The following is a 16,974-nucleotide window of genomic DNA, read 5'->3' as shown; positions in this document are numbered from 1 at the left end:
TCCTGGGATTGAGCCCCACATCAGGCTCTCTGTTAAGTGGGGAGCCTGCTTCTTCCTCTCTCTTCCTGCCTTTCTGCCTACTTGTGATCTCTGTCAAATAAATAAATAAAATCTTTGAAAAAAAAATAGAGCTACCCTATGACCTGCAATTGCACTACTGGGTATTTATCCCAAAGATACAGATGTAGTGAAAAGAAGCACCATCTCTACTCCAATGTTCACAGAAGCAATGACCATAATCACCAACTGTGGAAAGAACCAATATGCCCGTCATCAGATGAATGGATAAAGAAGATATGGTCCATAGATACAGTGGACTACTGTGCCTCTATCAGAAAGAATGAATACCCAACTTTTGTATCAACATGGATGGGACTGGAAAAGATTATGCTGAGTGAAATAAGTCAAGCAGAGAAAGTCAATTATCATATGGTTTCACTAACTTGTGGAGCATCAGGAATAACACGGAGGACATTGGGAGATGGAGAGGAGAAATGAGTTGAGGGAAATCAGAAGTGGAGATAAACCATGAGAGACGGAAGACTCTGAGAAACAAACTGAAGGTTTTGGAGGGGAGGGGTGAACCTGGTGGTAATTATTAAGGAAGGCATGTATTGCACAGAGCACTGGTAGTGGTGCATAAACAATGAAGTTTGGAACATTGAAAACAAATTAAAATAAATTTTTAGAAGTGCAAATAATAAAATAGATTGAAATCAGAAAGATTCTTAGGGATCATGTAATTCAATACTGCTATGTTGATCAACGGTGACTAAAGGTGATATCCCTCACCACTGCATTAATATAGTTTTTATCCAAATACCTTGATCTCTCTCAAGTCACCCTCTTTTCTAGATTACATTAAAACTCACTAAGATAACCCAAATCTGCAATGTGTTTGTTTCAAAGCCTAAAAAGTCCCTGGTGAGTTTTAATATTATCAGTTATCACATCCAAATTCCCTATTTAAATCATTGGCTTCTTGTATGCTTTACCTATAGCCCACATAAATATATCTACTTAATTTGGGACATGTAAGCTCCAATCATAATAACCCAAAAGTATAAATAAAATTTTATAATTTGTATGACCCAAGAAAAACTTAATGCTTCCCCCAAATTAGAAGTGCTCATTGTAGAAGCAAAAAGTTTTTACAAAAAGAATACAAAGAGTACCACCCCAACCATGAGAAACAACCCAAGGTAAAAATATCTCTTCAGAATGGTAAATATTTACACTACATTCTGCCACTCTTCTAGAAGAACCTAAATAAATATTAGAAGAATTTGAAGTATGACCCCAAGAAATAAAAGAGAATTACCTAAGTAATAGCTTGTCCCTTAAAACTTGAAGATTTTACAATCATTTGAATATGGTGCTTTCTGCTCAGTCAACCAAAAAGAACAACCAAGTTGAAGCTCCATGATCAGACTTGATGTGACTGAAGTGTCTAATACAAAAGAAGTCATTTGAAGGAGGAAAAGCCTGCCAAGCTGTGGATATAAGCAAATAAAACATAACTTATAAACAAAGACACCACAAAACAACATGAAGAAGGGCAGGGAAAACACTAGGTCAAAACCAGAACCATGCTAGACAGGCAAGAGAGTTAGAGACACAGCAGTGAATATCTAAGCCATGTGTGTTGACATGTCCGTACCCAGTGCTGTCTCTTCTGTACATGAAAATGGCTCAACACTAACCAGTGTACATGTTCATTCATCTTTTGTTTTGTTTTTTGTTTTTAAAGATTTTATTTATTTATTTATTTATTTATTTATTTATTTATTTATTTGACAGACAGAGATCACAAGTAGTCAGGGAGAGGAGGAAGCATGCTCCTTGCTGATCAGAGAGCTTGATGTGGGGATAGATCACAGGAACCTGGGATTATGACCTGAGCTGAAGGCAGAGGCTTTAACTCACTGAGCCACCCAGGTGCCCTTACATGTTCATTCTTGAAGTAATGAATTCTCATGCCCCCTGATGATGTTAACACCACAGTAAAAAGATAGGATTCTCAATGGACTTCTAGAAAAATCCAAACTATGAAGAAAACTTTGCAATACCATATTATCTTTTGTCATCTAAGATTAACTTCTTTCTCCATAACTTCCTCATGGCATCTTTCACCTCTGCATTCCTCAATGTGTAAATTAAAGGATTGATCAAAGGTGTTCCAAGTGTATAAAACACAGCTATCATCTTATCCATGGGGAAGGTGGTTGCCGGGCGTGTGTATATGAATATGCAAGGACCAAAGAACAAGATGACCACAATGATGTGAGAGATGCAGGTAGAGAAGGCTTTTCTCCTCCCTTCAGCACTGTAATTTCTCAGAGAATACAAGATGATAACATAGGAGCACATCAGCATGACAAAACTCACTGTACAAATGGCCCCGCTATTGGACACCAACAGTAGGTTGACCACATAGGTGTCCGCACAGGCAAGTTTCAACAAGGGCTGCAAGTCACAAAAATAGTGATCAATCACATTGGGACCACAGAAAGGTAAACTCAAGGCAAGAAAAATCTGAGCTAAAGAATGCACACAGGACCCCACCCAGGCCATAGCCACTAGAACAGCACAGACCCTTCGACTCATGACGGTTGTGTAGTGCAGAGGCTTACAGATGGCCACATAGCGGTCAGCAGCCATGAGGATAAGGATGAAGATCCCCAAGCAGCCAAAGAAATGTAGTGAAAAGACTTGTATCATGCACTCACTAAAAGAGATAGTGGTATTCCTCAAAAGGGCATCCACAATCATTCTAGGGGCTATGCAAGTAGAGAAGCAGGTGTCAGATAAAGATAGATGGAAAAGGAAGAAGTACATTGGACTCCCAAGTGTCCGGCTGGTCTTGATAGTAGTAATAATCAGAAAGTTACCCAGCAACGTCCCCAAATAGAAAAGCAAGAAAGTGACAAACACTATTTTCTTTCTAACAGGATCCTGGGTTAAACCAAGCAGAATGAACTCAGTCACATTATTCAGCTGCATGATTTCTTCAATTAGGAGATGCTTGAGTACAAATGTGTTGATCTGCAAAAAATAAAGGAATTAATTCATGGTGTGATGTGTGATTTTATGGAATATTTCCAGCAAACTAAATATTCCTCATCATTAATATTTTAGGAATGAGTTTCTACAAGTCACGGCAATAGTTTTTTTCCTTCATTTTTAATGATCAATTCATAAGGTCATTATGAGTCTTAACAATCTTGTGAAGGTTATATCTCCCTAGAGCACTCTTTGCATACAAACTTGTAGCATTTAAGTGATTCTGATTAATTTTTCCAATTTGATGAATATAAGTTTAAAAGATATGACTCCATTTTATTACTAATGTCATTATTTTTATGTATTTAACATATCTTTGGGCTCATGTTTTGATGATATATTAGTTGGCATTTTGGATATATTTGACTGCCCTTAGAGTTCATGGTATAAATAAAAAATATCACACCTGGTTTTCATCCTATAAAGAATGTCTTCTTTATGCATATGTTTATCAGCCTGTATTTATTATACATATTTATGGAGAATATTTTTGTATATTTTATATATTATATACATACATTAAAAATATATAATTTTATAAATATATACCATGCCCTCTTTAACTAAATATTTTCTCCCTGATATTACAGCTAGACAAGAGGAACAGGAAATATCTCACCTTCTAAATAATATGCTATTACCTTGATACACATTTATGATACTTAGTATTTGACAGACACTAATGCAGATAAGTGAATATTGAATGTTCTTTGATAGTGGGTTATATCTCAAATATCTGCATTTCTTTTTTTTTTTTTTTTTTTTTTTTTTTTTTTTTTTTTCGTTTTTAATATTTTTTTTTTTTTTTTTTTTTTTTTTTTTTAATTTATTTTTTATTTTCAGCATAACAGTATTCATTATTTTTCACCACACCCAGTGCTCCATGCAATTCGTGCCCTTTATAATACCCACCACCTAGTACCCCAAACTCCCACCCCCCACCCCTTCAAAATCCTCAGATTGTTTTTCAGAGTCCATAGTCTCTCATGGTTCACCTCTCCTTCCAATTTCCCCCAACTCCCTTCTCCTCTCTAACTCCCCATGTCCTCCATGCTATTTGTTATGCTCCACAAATAAGTGAAACCATATGATAATTGACTCTCTCTGCTTGACTTATTTCACTCAGCATAATAATCTCTTCCAGTCCATTTCTAAATTTCTCCCTCCCATTTCTATAAAACACTCCTTAGTGGACCCCAAATCCCTGAGGTTATGTATAAATGAAAAGGGGATATGATCACTCGATAGCTCATGCTTTCACTAATCCAAATTTTAGTTTCAGCACTTTGGGTCTGAGGTCATTTGGGGAGATGTCACCAGATAGTTCATGTAGGACCAGATCATCATGATCATAATTCCCAGTAGGGTCTGTATTATCTAGGTACCCCAAATCCCACATCCTTGTAACAGAGCAGAGATTCAGAAGAGTGAGGCAGATACAGTTTTAGACAAGAGGAAGAGTCAGAACTGACTTCATTCAGTTTGTTTTCTAACCTGGCAAAGTCAATGATCATCCAAGTTTCAAATTTCATTCCTTTCAAATGAAGATTTCCTTTTTTCAAATTTTGGGGAAAAAATGACCACTGACTTCACTTCCAAGAACAAAATCTTTTCTCTAGATCTTACTGTCAAGATGATGTTGAAAGTGCACTACCTGCAAGTAAAAATAAAACCTGAAATGTGATGGGTTGAAATGTAACTTGGAAGATTTACTTATCCCATTATGTTCCTTCTCAAAGTCATCTATACCTTTGATGTCTGTCTTGAAAGCTGTGAGTAGCCATAGCACAGATAAACTAAACAGACAGAAAATTTTCCTTATATATCTTCTCCTCTCCCTTGGTAAAATTTCTTCTCCACAACATAATGGAACTGAACCTTATCTTACCCAAAGCAAAAACTACTCTTGGGAAAGTGTCTGTTGAGGTTATTTACCTCAGAATTCCATTTTTTTGTTGTTGTTTAATTTTCTTTGGATGGTGTAATCTTTGTCAAAGATTTTAAACTACAAAGAAATTAGTTGGTGTCTTAATCAGTATAATAAGTTCATTATTTCCTAGTTCATTTGAAAGCATGATCCATCACAAAATATTTAAACTTGGAACTATATTACTTGATTGTGACCACTTTTTTGAGTGTATGGTTTAGGTTTCTATGATATCAACACTTTATTCATTCCTGAAGTGAAGTTATATATACATGTGGACATATATTTTTAAGATAATTTAACATAAATACATATGTTTTCATTAACTTGTTAGTAACTGTGAGTTCTCATCAAATATTTAATCTGTAATCATTAATCAATAATCTCCTCCATTCCTCCAACATTTCTACCTTCTTCAGTTGTCCCTAAACTTTAGGATGCAATTCAAAGAATTTTCCTCTGGAGGCCTTCAGTATTTACGTTATGATAAAAAACAAACAAACAAACAAACACACAAAAATTCTCACTCCTATTTTCCAATGCCATCCTTTATAGCCTTTCTTGTAAGATCATATATTGAGTAGGAATTTTTGAAAACTATTTATTCTCAGGATTTTATTCTCCAAAGTTCCAACCACAACGCCTTGTATCACATAGGTACTTAGTAGATCCTAATTAAATTTTCTCAATTGCTTCTTAAAATATATTTATCTGGTGGTTTTAGCAATATTCGGATTACAGAATACATTCACATCATTAATCCCCTGTGTCTCTCTATTATGTGTGGCCGACAGACAAATATTATCCTAACTTATAAATCTAAGAAGTGAGCTGGATTTTAAACAATGTAGTAACGTGGAGCAGAAAGAGTTCCATGAAGAGCATCACACAGCCATGTAAGATTTTGGGAACACTGACACCCATAAAAATCATTGTCTTAAACATTAGGATTTTCTACAAGACTCTTTAACCCACAAAGAATGCAAGGACAGCCTTGGCACTTTTCTTATGTTCTTGTAACTGAGGTATGTTTTTGTCCAAATCTTAGTGTATGACCACAGGTCCATTTTTTTTTTTTTTCAAGGACATGTTAATACGTTCATCTGGTTCTCCACAAAATATGATATAAAAATTAGTTGCAATGACCTAGGGACAAATAGCCCTAGAATAATAACACATCTTCTAAAAATGTATTGCTCTTACCTCAATTTTTCAAACAAGTGTAGCCAACTTTGGAATGTCTAAAACTGTCAGCACAGTAACAAACAAACTACATGTTGGTTTTGGAGGTAACAGAGAAGACCTGAAAGAAAAGCACACAGAAAAAAAGTGGAGAATAGATGAGAGTGGAATATAGTATCAGGTGAATCATTCTATCCCATAAATTTGTCTTTCTGCAGCTGCCACAGTGCTTGCTGAAGGGCTTCCTTCAACTACCTAACCCTCCCTGATTGGTTACACTAGAATTCCACCTCTGGGAGAACCCCTATACTCATTTCTATGCAAAATCCACCTTCTCTGTGTGAAGGTTAATAAACTGTTTCCAGATTCTTTATCCCTTAAAATCCTAAACAAAAGAAGGACTAAAAAAGAAACCATCCCACATATACGGTGGCACTTTTCAATCTCATGATGTCGTGTTGCCTCCACATTGTCATGTTTCCCCCAAATTTCCATGAGAAGCAGTTGTTCAGCAATCAGACTACGTCTCAAATGTGGGTCAAATGCAAACTAAATTCTTACAATATTATTTTGGAAACATACAAAGAATAATAACTTCATGCTGTGATGTACCACTTTCTATTTATTTTTTAGATTTATTGATTTGTTTTAGAGAGAAAGAAAGAAAAAGCAGGGGGGAGTTGTAAGGCAGAGAAAGAGAATATCAAGCAGACCTTGAGACCTTGATTACCGAGCATAGAGCTGGATGTGGCACTCAATGAGGGTCCCTGTGTTATGACCAGAGCTGAAATCAAGAGTCAGATACTCAACCAGCTGAGTCACCAAGGTACCACACAACTTTCTATTTGAAACCGTCAGTGGAGATAAGAAAGTTAGCATTCTCACAAAGCTGTAAAAGTCACTGTCTCTATTGACCCTTTCTTCAGATTATCACCAGGCTTAAATTCTTTTAATTTTAGTATCCATACTGAGAACCTATCCTCCTCCGCTATCTTATATGGAAAGCATTTGTGAACCTTACACATTCTACTATCTCAAGAAACTATAATAAACCTTACAACATGAAATCCATCCTTCCACCCCCATACAACAATAGAAAGGCACAGAAAGATTTTCACTTACCTGGTACTCATAAAATATTTACTGAGTGCAAAAGATTATTTTCCTCCAAATCTTATATTTCATTTTATTTCTTTACTATATAAACAGTAAACTTTTGAAAAATTATTTTTCTCGTGTTCCCTTCTCAGACGATATGAGAGCAATAGTCACAAGACACAATTAAATATATTGAATTATTTTATAATGATGCCTCTCTGAGTACAAAGGTGTAAGCAACCTGTCACTTACCTGTTAGAACACCATAAATTAGTGCCAAACATTTCCATCCCTTTTTGAAAGCAGCCTTCCCATGGAACACAGAAAAAAAAAATAAATGCCTTTTTCTGCATCCTGGAGGGAATATTTTAAGACATAATGATATAAAATATTAGCACCTTAGAGAATATTATTCCCTAAAGTTTTCCCTTCTTTATTAATCAGAAATATCCCAGATGTTGTAATATGTTTAACTTTTGGTTCTAACACACTAGAATAAGTTAACCCTCTTCAGAGTCAGGTTTGGTGATTCTTCGTGCCTTGCTGGTATTTGGTACCTTTGGACGACCAAAGATACAGGAGAAAAAGGAAAATATAGATTCTTGAGGACATGAGGAAGGAAAAACAATGTCTTTGGAAAAAGAGGATGTGGTTCTCTGAGAAACTACTCTGATCCCTGGCCCAGTGCCCTAAGTTAATATCTATGCTTTTGGTGACAAGCTACTCTAGTTCTGGTAATTTATTTGCAAGAACAATCCAGGGAAAGCAGTATAGTGTTCCAAAACCAGAGGTTCTGTTCTCTGTGTTATAGCTGAGCCCACCGCCAAAGAACCACAGATTTGTAGCAAGTGATCTAAAGATTAGTATGTGTACTGAATATATATCCTCATATTTTTCAAATCCACTTCCATTTGTTTTGTCAACTAATATTAGTAAAGACACCTGTTAAGGAATTCATTTTATTGAAATAATTTTATTTCACCAATATTTATTAAATGCCTTTTATAAACTTTTTATCACTTTCTATAAGTTATATCATTTCATTCACATAAATACTCCATGAATTAGGTGTTAAAAATGACATTTCAGATGAAAAAACAAAACAAAACAAACACTAAAACTCATGAAAGTTAAGCAGTTTGTCAGGTTATATGTTTAGTAAGTTCAGAGTGGAGATCTGTATTTATGATTCTCTTTTTTCTTTTCCTTTTTTTAAAAGATTTTATTTATTTAACAGATAGAGTTCACAACTAGGCAGAGAGGCAGGCAGAGAGAGGAGGAAGCAGGATCCCTGCTGAGCAGAGAGCCCAATGTGAGGTTCAATCCCAAGGATGGGATCATGACTTGAGCCTAAGGCAGAGGCTAAACCACTGAGCCACCATGTGCTCCTGATTCTCTTTTTTCATAGCTTTTCCTCACTCCTCACATCCTCCTGACACCAGCCTAAACTCAAAACCAGGAAGGACTGGAAAATGATAATGAAGGGAATTTCTAATGGCTAGCAATGGTATCTCAGGTTGAGGAGTTCAGAATTAATAGTAAAGCAATGAGAATAGCTTGAAACACAGTTAAGTAGTCAAGGAATATATGCGTTAAAATCTTCAGTAGGCACTTTTTTTTTTTTTTAAGTATGAAATTCAAGTTAGAACTGTAGGACTAGATTTTGATATGACCACTTATAAATGTTAGTTTAAATCAAGAAATTGGCTAAGGTCACTCCACACCAACTGTGCCCTGGAAATATCAGGTGGGTAGTGTGGAGAAGTGAGCCAACAACAAAATGCAGGGTTACATCAACATTTAAAAGAATACCTGAAGACTCTTAGGAAGCATGAATGGATAAAGAAGGTATGGTCTGTATATGCAGTGGAATATTATGCCTCCATCAGAAAGAAGGTATACCCAACTTTAGTAACAGTATGGACGGGACTGGGGGAGGTTATGCTGAGTGAAAGAAGTCAAGCAGAAAAAGTCAATTATAATATGGTTTTACATACTTGTGGAACTTAAGGTATAACATGGAGGACATTAGAAGGAAAGTTAAGTGAATTGGGGGAAATCGGAGTGGGAGATGAAGCATGAGAGACTGTGGACCCTGAAAACCAAACTGAGGGTTTAGGAGGGGATAGAGGTGGGGCGATAGGTGAGTCTGCTGGAGGGTGTTAAGGAGGACAGGTATTGCATGGAGCACTGGGTATAGTGCATAAACAATGAATCTTGGAACACTGAAAAAATTATAAACAAATAAATTAATTTAAAAAGAAACACACTCAAAGAATCATGAGTCAAATCACAAGAGGACAATGATTTGCAACCCAAAGGAGTAGACTTTCAGAAGGACTGAATTTTTTGTGTAAGAAGGCCACCTGAGCACTAGTGCCTAAAACTCAGATGCATACAAATTATGATTGAAATTATCTGTTACTGGGAAATTAAAAATAGGAAAGATTTGCAGGTGAATCAGAAACCAAGAATTCCAATTTTACTCCTCAAATCTTCACAAGTTCCATAAACTTTATGGAGGTGTAATATTCCATAATATTCCATAAAATTAAATACTCGTCGAGGGTGGGAATTACCATTGTCTTATTATCCACCATATCTACTAGTAAGCATTTACAAAAAGCAGTTCAGGGGCGCCTGGGTGGCTCAGTCATTAAACCTCTGCCTTCACTTCAAGTCATGATCCCAGGGTCTAGGGAAATAGCATGACATTGGGCTCCCTGCTCAGTAGGAACCCTGCTTCTTCCTCTCCCGCTCTGCCTGCCTGTATCCCCTATCTTGATGTGTCTCTCTCTGTCAAATAAATAAATAAAATCTATTTTGAAAAATTATCTTTAAAAATAAAAGCAGTCCATATTATGCATTAAGCTATCCATCGGTTACTAAATGAATGAACTGAATGAATTAATTAGACAAGTAAACCAAGCTGAAAAAAGTTTTGAGTGGGGGAACATGGGGAACTCATTTGGTTAAACATCTGCCTTGGGCCCAGGTCATGATCCCAACGTCCTGGGATCGAGTCCCAAATCAGGCTCCCTATTCAGTGGGGACCCTGCTTCTCCCTCTGCCTGTGCCTCTGTCTCTCTCTCTGTCTTTCCTTAAAAATAAATAAAATCTTTTAAAAAAAGATGTTAGCCATAATTTATAATTACTCCTGAATAATTACCCATATGATGGCAGATGGAATAAATTGAAGAGATTATTTCTGAACTAATAGAAAACTACTAATTTAGAAAGAGCAGATTGAAGTGAGGTCTGGTTTGGGGACACAACTAATAGTCCTCTAGGAGTCCCTTCAGTGATGGGCCTCAGTTGCAGCTAGGGTCAATAGCACTGAGACACTGAATCCCGCTAAACATCAAAGAAGACCTTGAAAATGTCATGTTCTCCTCATAATACAGTATGATATTTTTCATGAAGTGCTGTAGAATGTATCATCAATAAAGAGAACCTTCAGCGAGCATTTGCTGTTTTGAGGAAACATCTCCAACACTTTAACAGATACACCATACCTGCCTCAGGAAGAGGCTAAAGATGAGCTATAAAAACTGTCTTAGTGATTTTTCAGGAAAAATCAAAAACAATTTTTCCTGAAAGGATTTGTCTTCCTTCTTTGAATGAAACTTGATTTTCCTCTGAAGACCCACAGATCCTCCATTTTCAGTATGAGTTATGAGTAGCATTTTCTCTAGGGGTGGCACTATGACTTCTGTGTGGCCAATCAGAAAGCACTTCCCCAATCCCTGTTTAATGATCAGGTCAGAGATCTATTAGCAAATGAGATGCAAACTCAAAATTTTTGCTTGGACTCTTGAAAAAAGTTATGATTTTATTCCTAATAGGGCTTCTGGAGCAGATACCCAGAAATCTTAAGGTCTTGCCATAAGAGGAGAGAGCCTGACCTAAAATGCAGTGAGCCCAAAAGGAAGCAGAGCCAGCAGACAAGTAGAAAACACCCATTTATCAAAAATCTTTAACTCTACATTTTGCACATTTCCAACTATTTTACCATATTTTATTTTATTCCTTTTATACAACTGTTATTTGCATTTATTTAAAAAGTATAATGAATATTTGTAAACTTAACTCTATCCCAAGAACTAAAATATTACCAATAGTTAAATCCAATTAACCCCTTCCCTATCTTGTCCCCTGCTTCATCCTAAGGGTAGCTAATATCCTTATTTTTAAATATATCTTTACCTTGTTTCCTGAAATTAAAACATCTTAATATATTGCTCAGTTTCTCCCAGTTGTGAATTTTAAGGAATATAGCAGACTATATGCAGAATTCTAGGAATTGCCTTTATTGTTCATTCAACATTACATATGTTACCAAGTTTTATATTGGTTTGTGAATACAGCTGTAGACTCATTTTTACCATCATAACATACTCTCTTGTATGATTATTTCAAAATATATTGAAGTATTATCCTGTCAATGAATATTTGATTATGATAAACAATAACTATGAATCTTTATAAATATGTCTCCTACGAGTGTAATTGGTAGGTTGCAGGATGTGGCAATACAGCTTTATAAGATAGTATCATACATTTCCACAAGGGGGCCAGGAAATGCAATTGAACTATGTCCCAAAAAGGAAGAGACCAGAATATTTATAAACAGATCTAATGCCTCTAATTGCTGAAAAAGAATTATGCTTAAATAATGTTCTATTTTGTTGTTTTAATGAAAATCATGGATAAATTTATAATTCACAAAACAATCTGGGTCCTTATTTTTTACTGTCAATTTAAAAATGTCCATTGTTAGCAATGTTATGGGACAGATGGCATCTATACTTGCGGAGAACACAGCATATGTATAAAATTGCGAAATCACTAACTTGTACACCTGAAATTAACTGTTGTGTCAATTAGACTCAAATTTTAAAATTACCAATGCTTACCACTTTATCTGTGTCATATCTAGAATAAGATTTTTGAACACTAAAATAAACTGATGTGCTATGAAAGGAAAAGAGTTTTTATGAAGCAGAAGAAATTTCCCTTGTTTATTAGGTAATATTAAAATATGTGATCTACAAGGTTAGGTTTGAGGTATATGATTACACTTTTGTTACCAAGAACCATATGCATATCCATCTACTCCTAAATACCTATATTAATTAAAGATAACTTGCCGATATTAGGAGAAGCATGGTAATGAATTAGAGAATTGCATGATACAATAAGTTCCTTATGCCCTAGAATACTGCCTGGGTTCAAAAGCCTGATAAAGAAGAATAAGGTCTTCTGTTTGGAAAATAATAATGAAATGCATCATCTTTATTATCTTATTGGTAGTTTACAAACCTCTATATACATAGAAGAACTTACAGAACCTTCAGTCTTAAGTGGGCCCAGTACTTTTTAAGAGACTGTCTTCAGAACTTCCTAAAGACCTTCATAAAAGTGAAGAACTAAAAAAGGTGGCCTAACCAAAATCGATTTACCTTCATCCTTTTTCATAATTTAAACACCAAATTTGAAGAAGTAATGGAGAGAGCTGAATTGATACACAGAGGATCTTTAGGACAGTAAAAGCAATCTGTATTACACTATAATGAGGGATACATGTCATTATTATACATTTGTCTAAACCCACAGAATGTACAATAGCAAGAGTGAACCCTAAGGTGAACTATGGTCCATGGGTGATTATGATATGTCAGTTTAAGTTCCAACGCAACAAACACATGACTCTGTAGGGGGTGTTAACAATGAGGAGGCTGTGCACGTGTGGGGGCAGTCAGTATATGGGAAATTGCTATGCCTCCCTCTCAATTTTTCTGTGCACATAAAAGTGCTCAATAAAAGGATTTACTAGCTGATGTATAGACTTTTACACACATATGCCAAGTTTTCTTCTGGGGTCATAATCTATCCTGAAGCTATGATAATGATGTAATCCTTAGTTCAGCCTTACTCTCAGATGCCTTGGAACTCCAACCCCTGCCTTTGGTTCATGATGCAGGAAAGGAAAAAGTGGATTCCCTGAGGTACACAGCAAGCTGTGGTCAATAACTCCTTCCAACATGATCTCTTGGTCTCCAAAGCTGACGCAATCCTTTAATTATCAGAATGTGTGATGCCAAAACCACTTCCACACTAACAGGAGCTTTTGTTTTCCCACTCCCCAGTGACAACTTTTTCCAGCAGCCAATGGTTTCTTGGCAAGAAGCTTCAGAGCTAAATTCTACTATGGAGCTACTGAAAAATGCTCCTACAGGCAGGCCCCAATTCTCCCAACATAATGAATGATTTTCTAAAGACATTACATCAGCCACCTTGAATGATATATTTGTATTTCTGTCTCCAGTGCCCTTCTCAGTCATGAACTGCAATCGAGGCCTCCAATCCTTCTCCCTAACCATGAACTCATGCCAACTCCTTGCCTTTACATGGAACATCTTCCTGAGATCACTCTTCTCCTGCTTCCTGTTATTGAGAGCTTGGGCACAGAGCCATCTATACATTCAAGTCTTGTGGGATCCATTGAAGTGCCCACTGTTGACACACATGACACCTACGTATACCTTGATAATGTGTAAACCATTTTCATCAAATTTATAAAAGACTTTTAAATAGGGATGCTCTGAAGCTCAGCTTCAACCTTGGCATTCATCCAAAATAATTTATCAGTTTAGATCTCAGCATTTGAAAGACTAAAAAGAAAAAGGGCTACATCATTGTCATTTCTGGTTGTCTCTGCTCTTCAGGAATATGACTACATAGGTTACTTCTGTGTCCAATCTACCTAATGGTACAATTACATATTAGTCATGACATTCAAATTCACTACTGATATATAAATATTTACTTTCAAATATTGATGAATATTCTTTTTTTTAAAGATTTTATTTATTTATTTGACAGACAGAGATCACAAGTAGGCAGAGAGGCAGGCAGAGAGAGAGAGAGAGAGGAGGAAGCAGGCTCCGAGCAGAGCAGAGAGCCCGATGTGGGGCTCGATCCCAGGACCCCGGGATCATGACCTGAGCCAAAGGCAGAGGCTTTAACCCACTGAGCCACCTAGGTGCCCCCTATTGATGAATATTCTAAGTGTGACTTGGAGAAAATACCTCTTTGTTTGTTTGTTTTCACTTTGGTTTCTTGTGAATTTGAAATATTTTGGATATGACTTGGATCATCATTCTTATAATAGCAATAATTAGAATACTAACCTCTTTCCCTGATGTGAACACACACATGATAGCCACAATTGCAACTGACAGCAAATCACTTCAGGAATAGGCTCCAATAGGGTCACAAAACAAATAAAATTGCACAAATTCTTTCCCATTAAAAAAAATATATAATGCCTTGTTGATAAAGAAAAGATTTTTATTTTTGACTCTTACCTCAAACTAATTAGAAAATTTATCTAATAGCACTAGCAGAGTTTTGTAATATTTGAATTATAATATTTAATTAGAAAATGTTTTAATTTCTTAAAGAATGAAATTTATCTTTTAGAAATATTTTTACTTTTTTGTTTGATTTGGACATTTATAGGGAATGATGACCGCTGAAAAGGATCTTGATGAATTCCTCCAGGGCGAAATTGAAGAAAGTTTCCAGCATAGGGCAGAAAGGAAAAAGAAAAGAAAGAAACATTAAGATGTAGGATACTGGGTCAAGTTAGAAACACAGTCTTTGAAAGGAAGGAAAATCAGCTTTTTTGGAAACCATCTGGCAATGGTAAATGCTTTGAGTATCACTTCTGATAACCACAAAGATCTCCAAAAATGATCTCTCCACCTTGCTTCCCCATAAAGCATGCTACCACAGAAAATGACCTCTGGTTCCCAGCTATTGAAAGAATATTGAAGAATTAACAAATGCTAAAATTTCTATTTTTCTGTGTTTTGATAAAATTTGAGCATAAACATTATAATTAACAGTAAATTATCAAACACACTGAATCCTGGGAAGTTGAGCTCTACTGTGAAGTTGAGGCTGGACTTTCTCAATCCTTTGTGTCTTTCCACAAATACTCCTAAAACCAGAAGAAGTTCCCAAAATATAAAGCACAGCTCCTTCTCTTCCCTTCATTGTAAGAAAATTACCTCTTTTACTCTCCCTTTTCCCTCACCCCTTTCTCACTTCTCTTCTATTCTTAACTGTCCCCTCTACTTAATTGTTAGGAAAGTTTCTCACTTCCCTCTGCCCTTGTGTCATTATTAGAAAAACCTTCTCTACCATAAAGCTGCAACACACTTTTGCCATAGTTTTCATTATTACATGGATAAATATTTTCCATTTAAATTGATAATTATTTTTATTTCCCATGGTATAAAGAATATTGTTCCAGATAACTATACACATATTGTCTTCACAACTTTTTTGAATCATTTATTTTCCGAATAATTTAAATATCACAATAATCTTTTCTAAAATCTTATACCTATTATGTTCTTATTTCAGAGATTTGTGTTCAGCTTCCACAATATCTTTATCTCATAGTTAATATCACATACTTGTAATTATTTATAGCTGTGTACTGTATTATTTTTACTTTGTTTTACTTTTTATTAACATATAATGTATTATTAGCCCCGGGGTTACAGGTCTGTGAATCACCAGGTTTACACACTTCACAGCATTCACCATAGCATATATCTTCCCCAATGTCCATAACCCACCACCCTCTACCTACTCCCCTCCCCCCAGCAACCCTCAGTTTGTTTTGTGAGATTAAGAGTCTCTTATGGTTTGTCTCCCTCCTGCTCCCATCCTGTTTCATTTATTCTTTCCTACCCCACAAACCCCCACATTGCATCTCTACTTCCTCATATCAGGGAGATCATATGATAATAGTCTTTCTCTGATTGACTTATTATGCTAAGCATAATACTCTCTAATTCCATCCACATCATCATGAATGGCAAGTTTTCATTTCTTTTGATGCCTGCATAGTATTCCATTATATATATATACACCATATCTTCTTAGTCCATTCAGCTGTTGATGGACATCTAGATTATTTCCATAGTTTGGCTATTGTGGATATTGCTGCTATAAACATTCAGGTGCATGTGCCCCTTCGTATCACTATGTTTGTATCTTTAGGGTAAATGCCTAGTAGTGTGATTGCTGGGTCATAGGATAGCTCTATTTTCAACTTTTTGAGGAACCTCCATACTGTTTTCCAGAGTGGTTGCACCAGCTTCCATTCCCATCAACAGTGTTGGAGGGTACCCCTTTCTCTGCATCATTGCCAGAATCTGTCATTTCCTGACTTGTTAATTGTAGCTATTCTGACTGGTGTGAGGTGGTATCTCATTGTGGTTTTCATTTGTATTTCCCTGATGCCGAGTGATGTGGAGCACTCTTTCATGTGTCTGTTAGCCATCTGGATGTCTTCTTTGCAGAAATGTCTGATCATGTCCTCTGCCCATTTCTTGATTGGATTATTTGTTCTTTGGGTGTTGAGTTTGATGAGTTATTTATATATTTTGGATACTAGCCCTTTCTCTGATATGCCATTTGCAAATATCTTCTCCATTCTGTCAGTTGTCTTTTGCTTTTTTTAAGTGTTTCCTTTTCTGTGCAAAAGCTTTTGATCTTGATGAAGTCCCAATAGTTCATTTTGGCCTTTCTTCCCTTGCTTTTGGTGATGTTCCTAGGAAGAAGTTGCTGCAGCTGAGGTTGAAGCAGTTGCTGCCTGTGTTCTCCTCAATTGATGGATTCCT

General features: G+C 36.0%; 1 protein-coding gene across 1 annotated transcript in view; it reads right to left on the bottom strand.

The window, feature by feature from the left end:
* Positions 1 to 1,730: 1,730 nt before the first annotated feature.
* The window catches only part of LOC309840361 (uncharacterized protein), a gene marked incomplete at its 5' end in the record, with an annotated part of 36,575 nt that continues 21,331 nt past the window's right edge, over positions 1,731 to 16,974 (bottom strand). Inside the window, 2 exons of the mRNA XM_082682414.1 lie at positions 1,731 to 3,045; positions 6,209 to 6,293. Of these exons, the coding sequence (XP_082538540.1) occupies positions 2,074 to 3,045; positions 6,209 to 6,293 (1,057 nt within the window). The 3' untranslated portion in view covers positions 1,731 to 2,073. The remainder of the gene's footprint in view (positions 3,046 to 6,208; positions 6,294 to 16,974) is intronic.

This window comes from Mustela nivalis (assembly GCF_964662115.1).
Source record: "Mustela nivalis genome assembly, chromosome: 9".
NCBI classification, from domain to species: domain Eukaryota; kingdom Metazoa; phylum Chordata; class Mammalia; order Carnivora; family Mustelidae; genus Mustela; species Mustela nivalis.
This window is presented reverse-complemented; position numbering and strand designations above follow the sequence as displayed.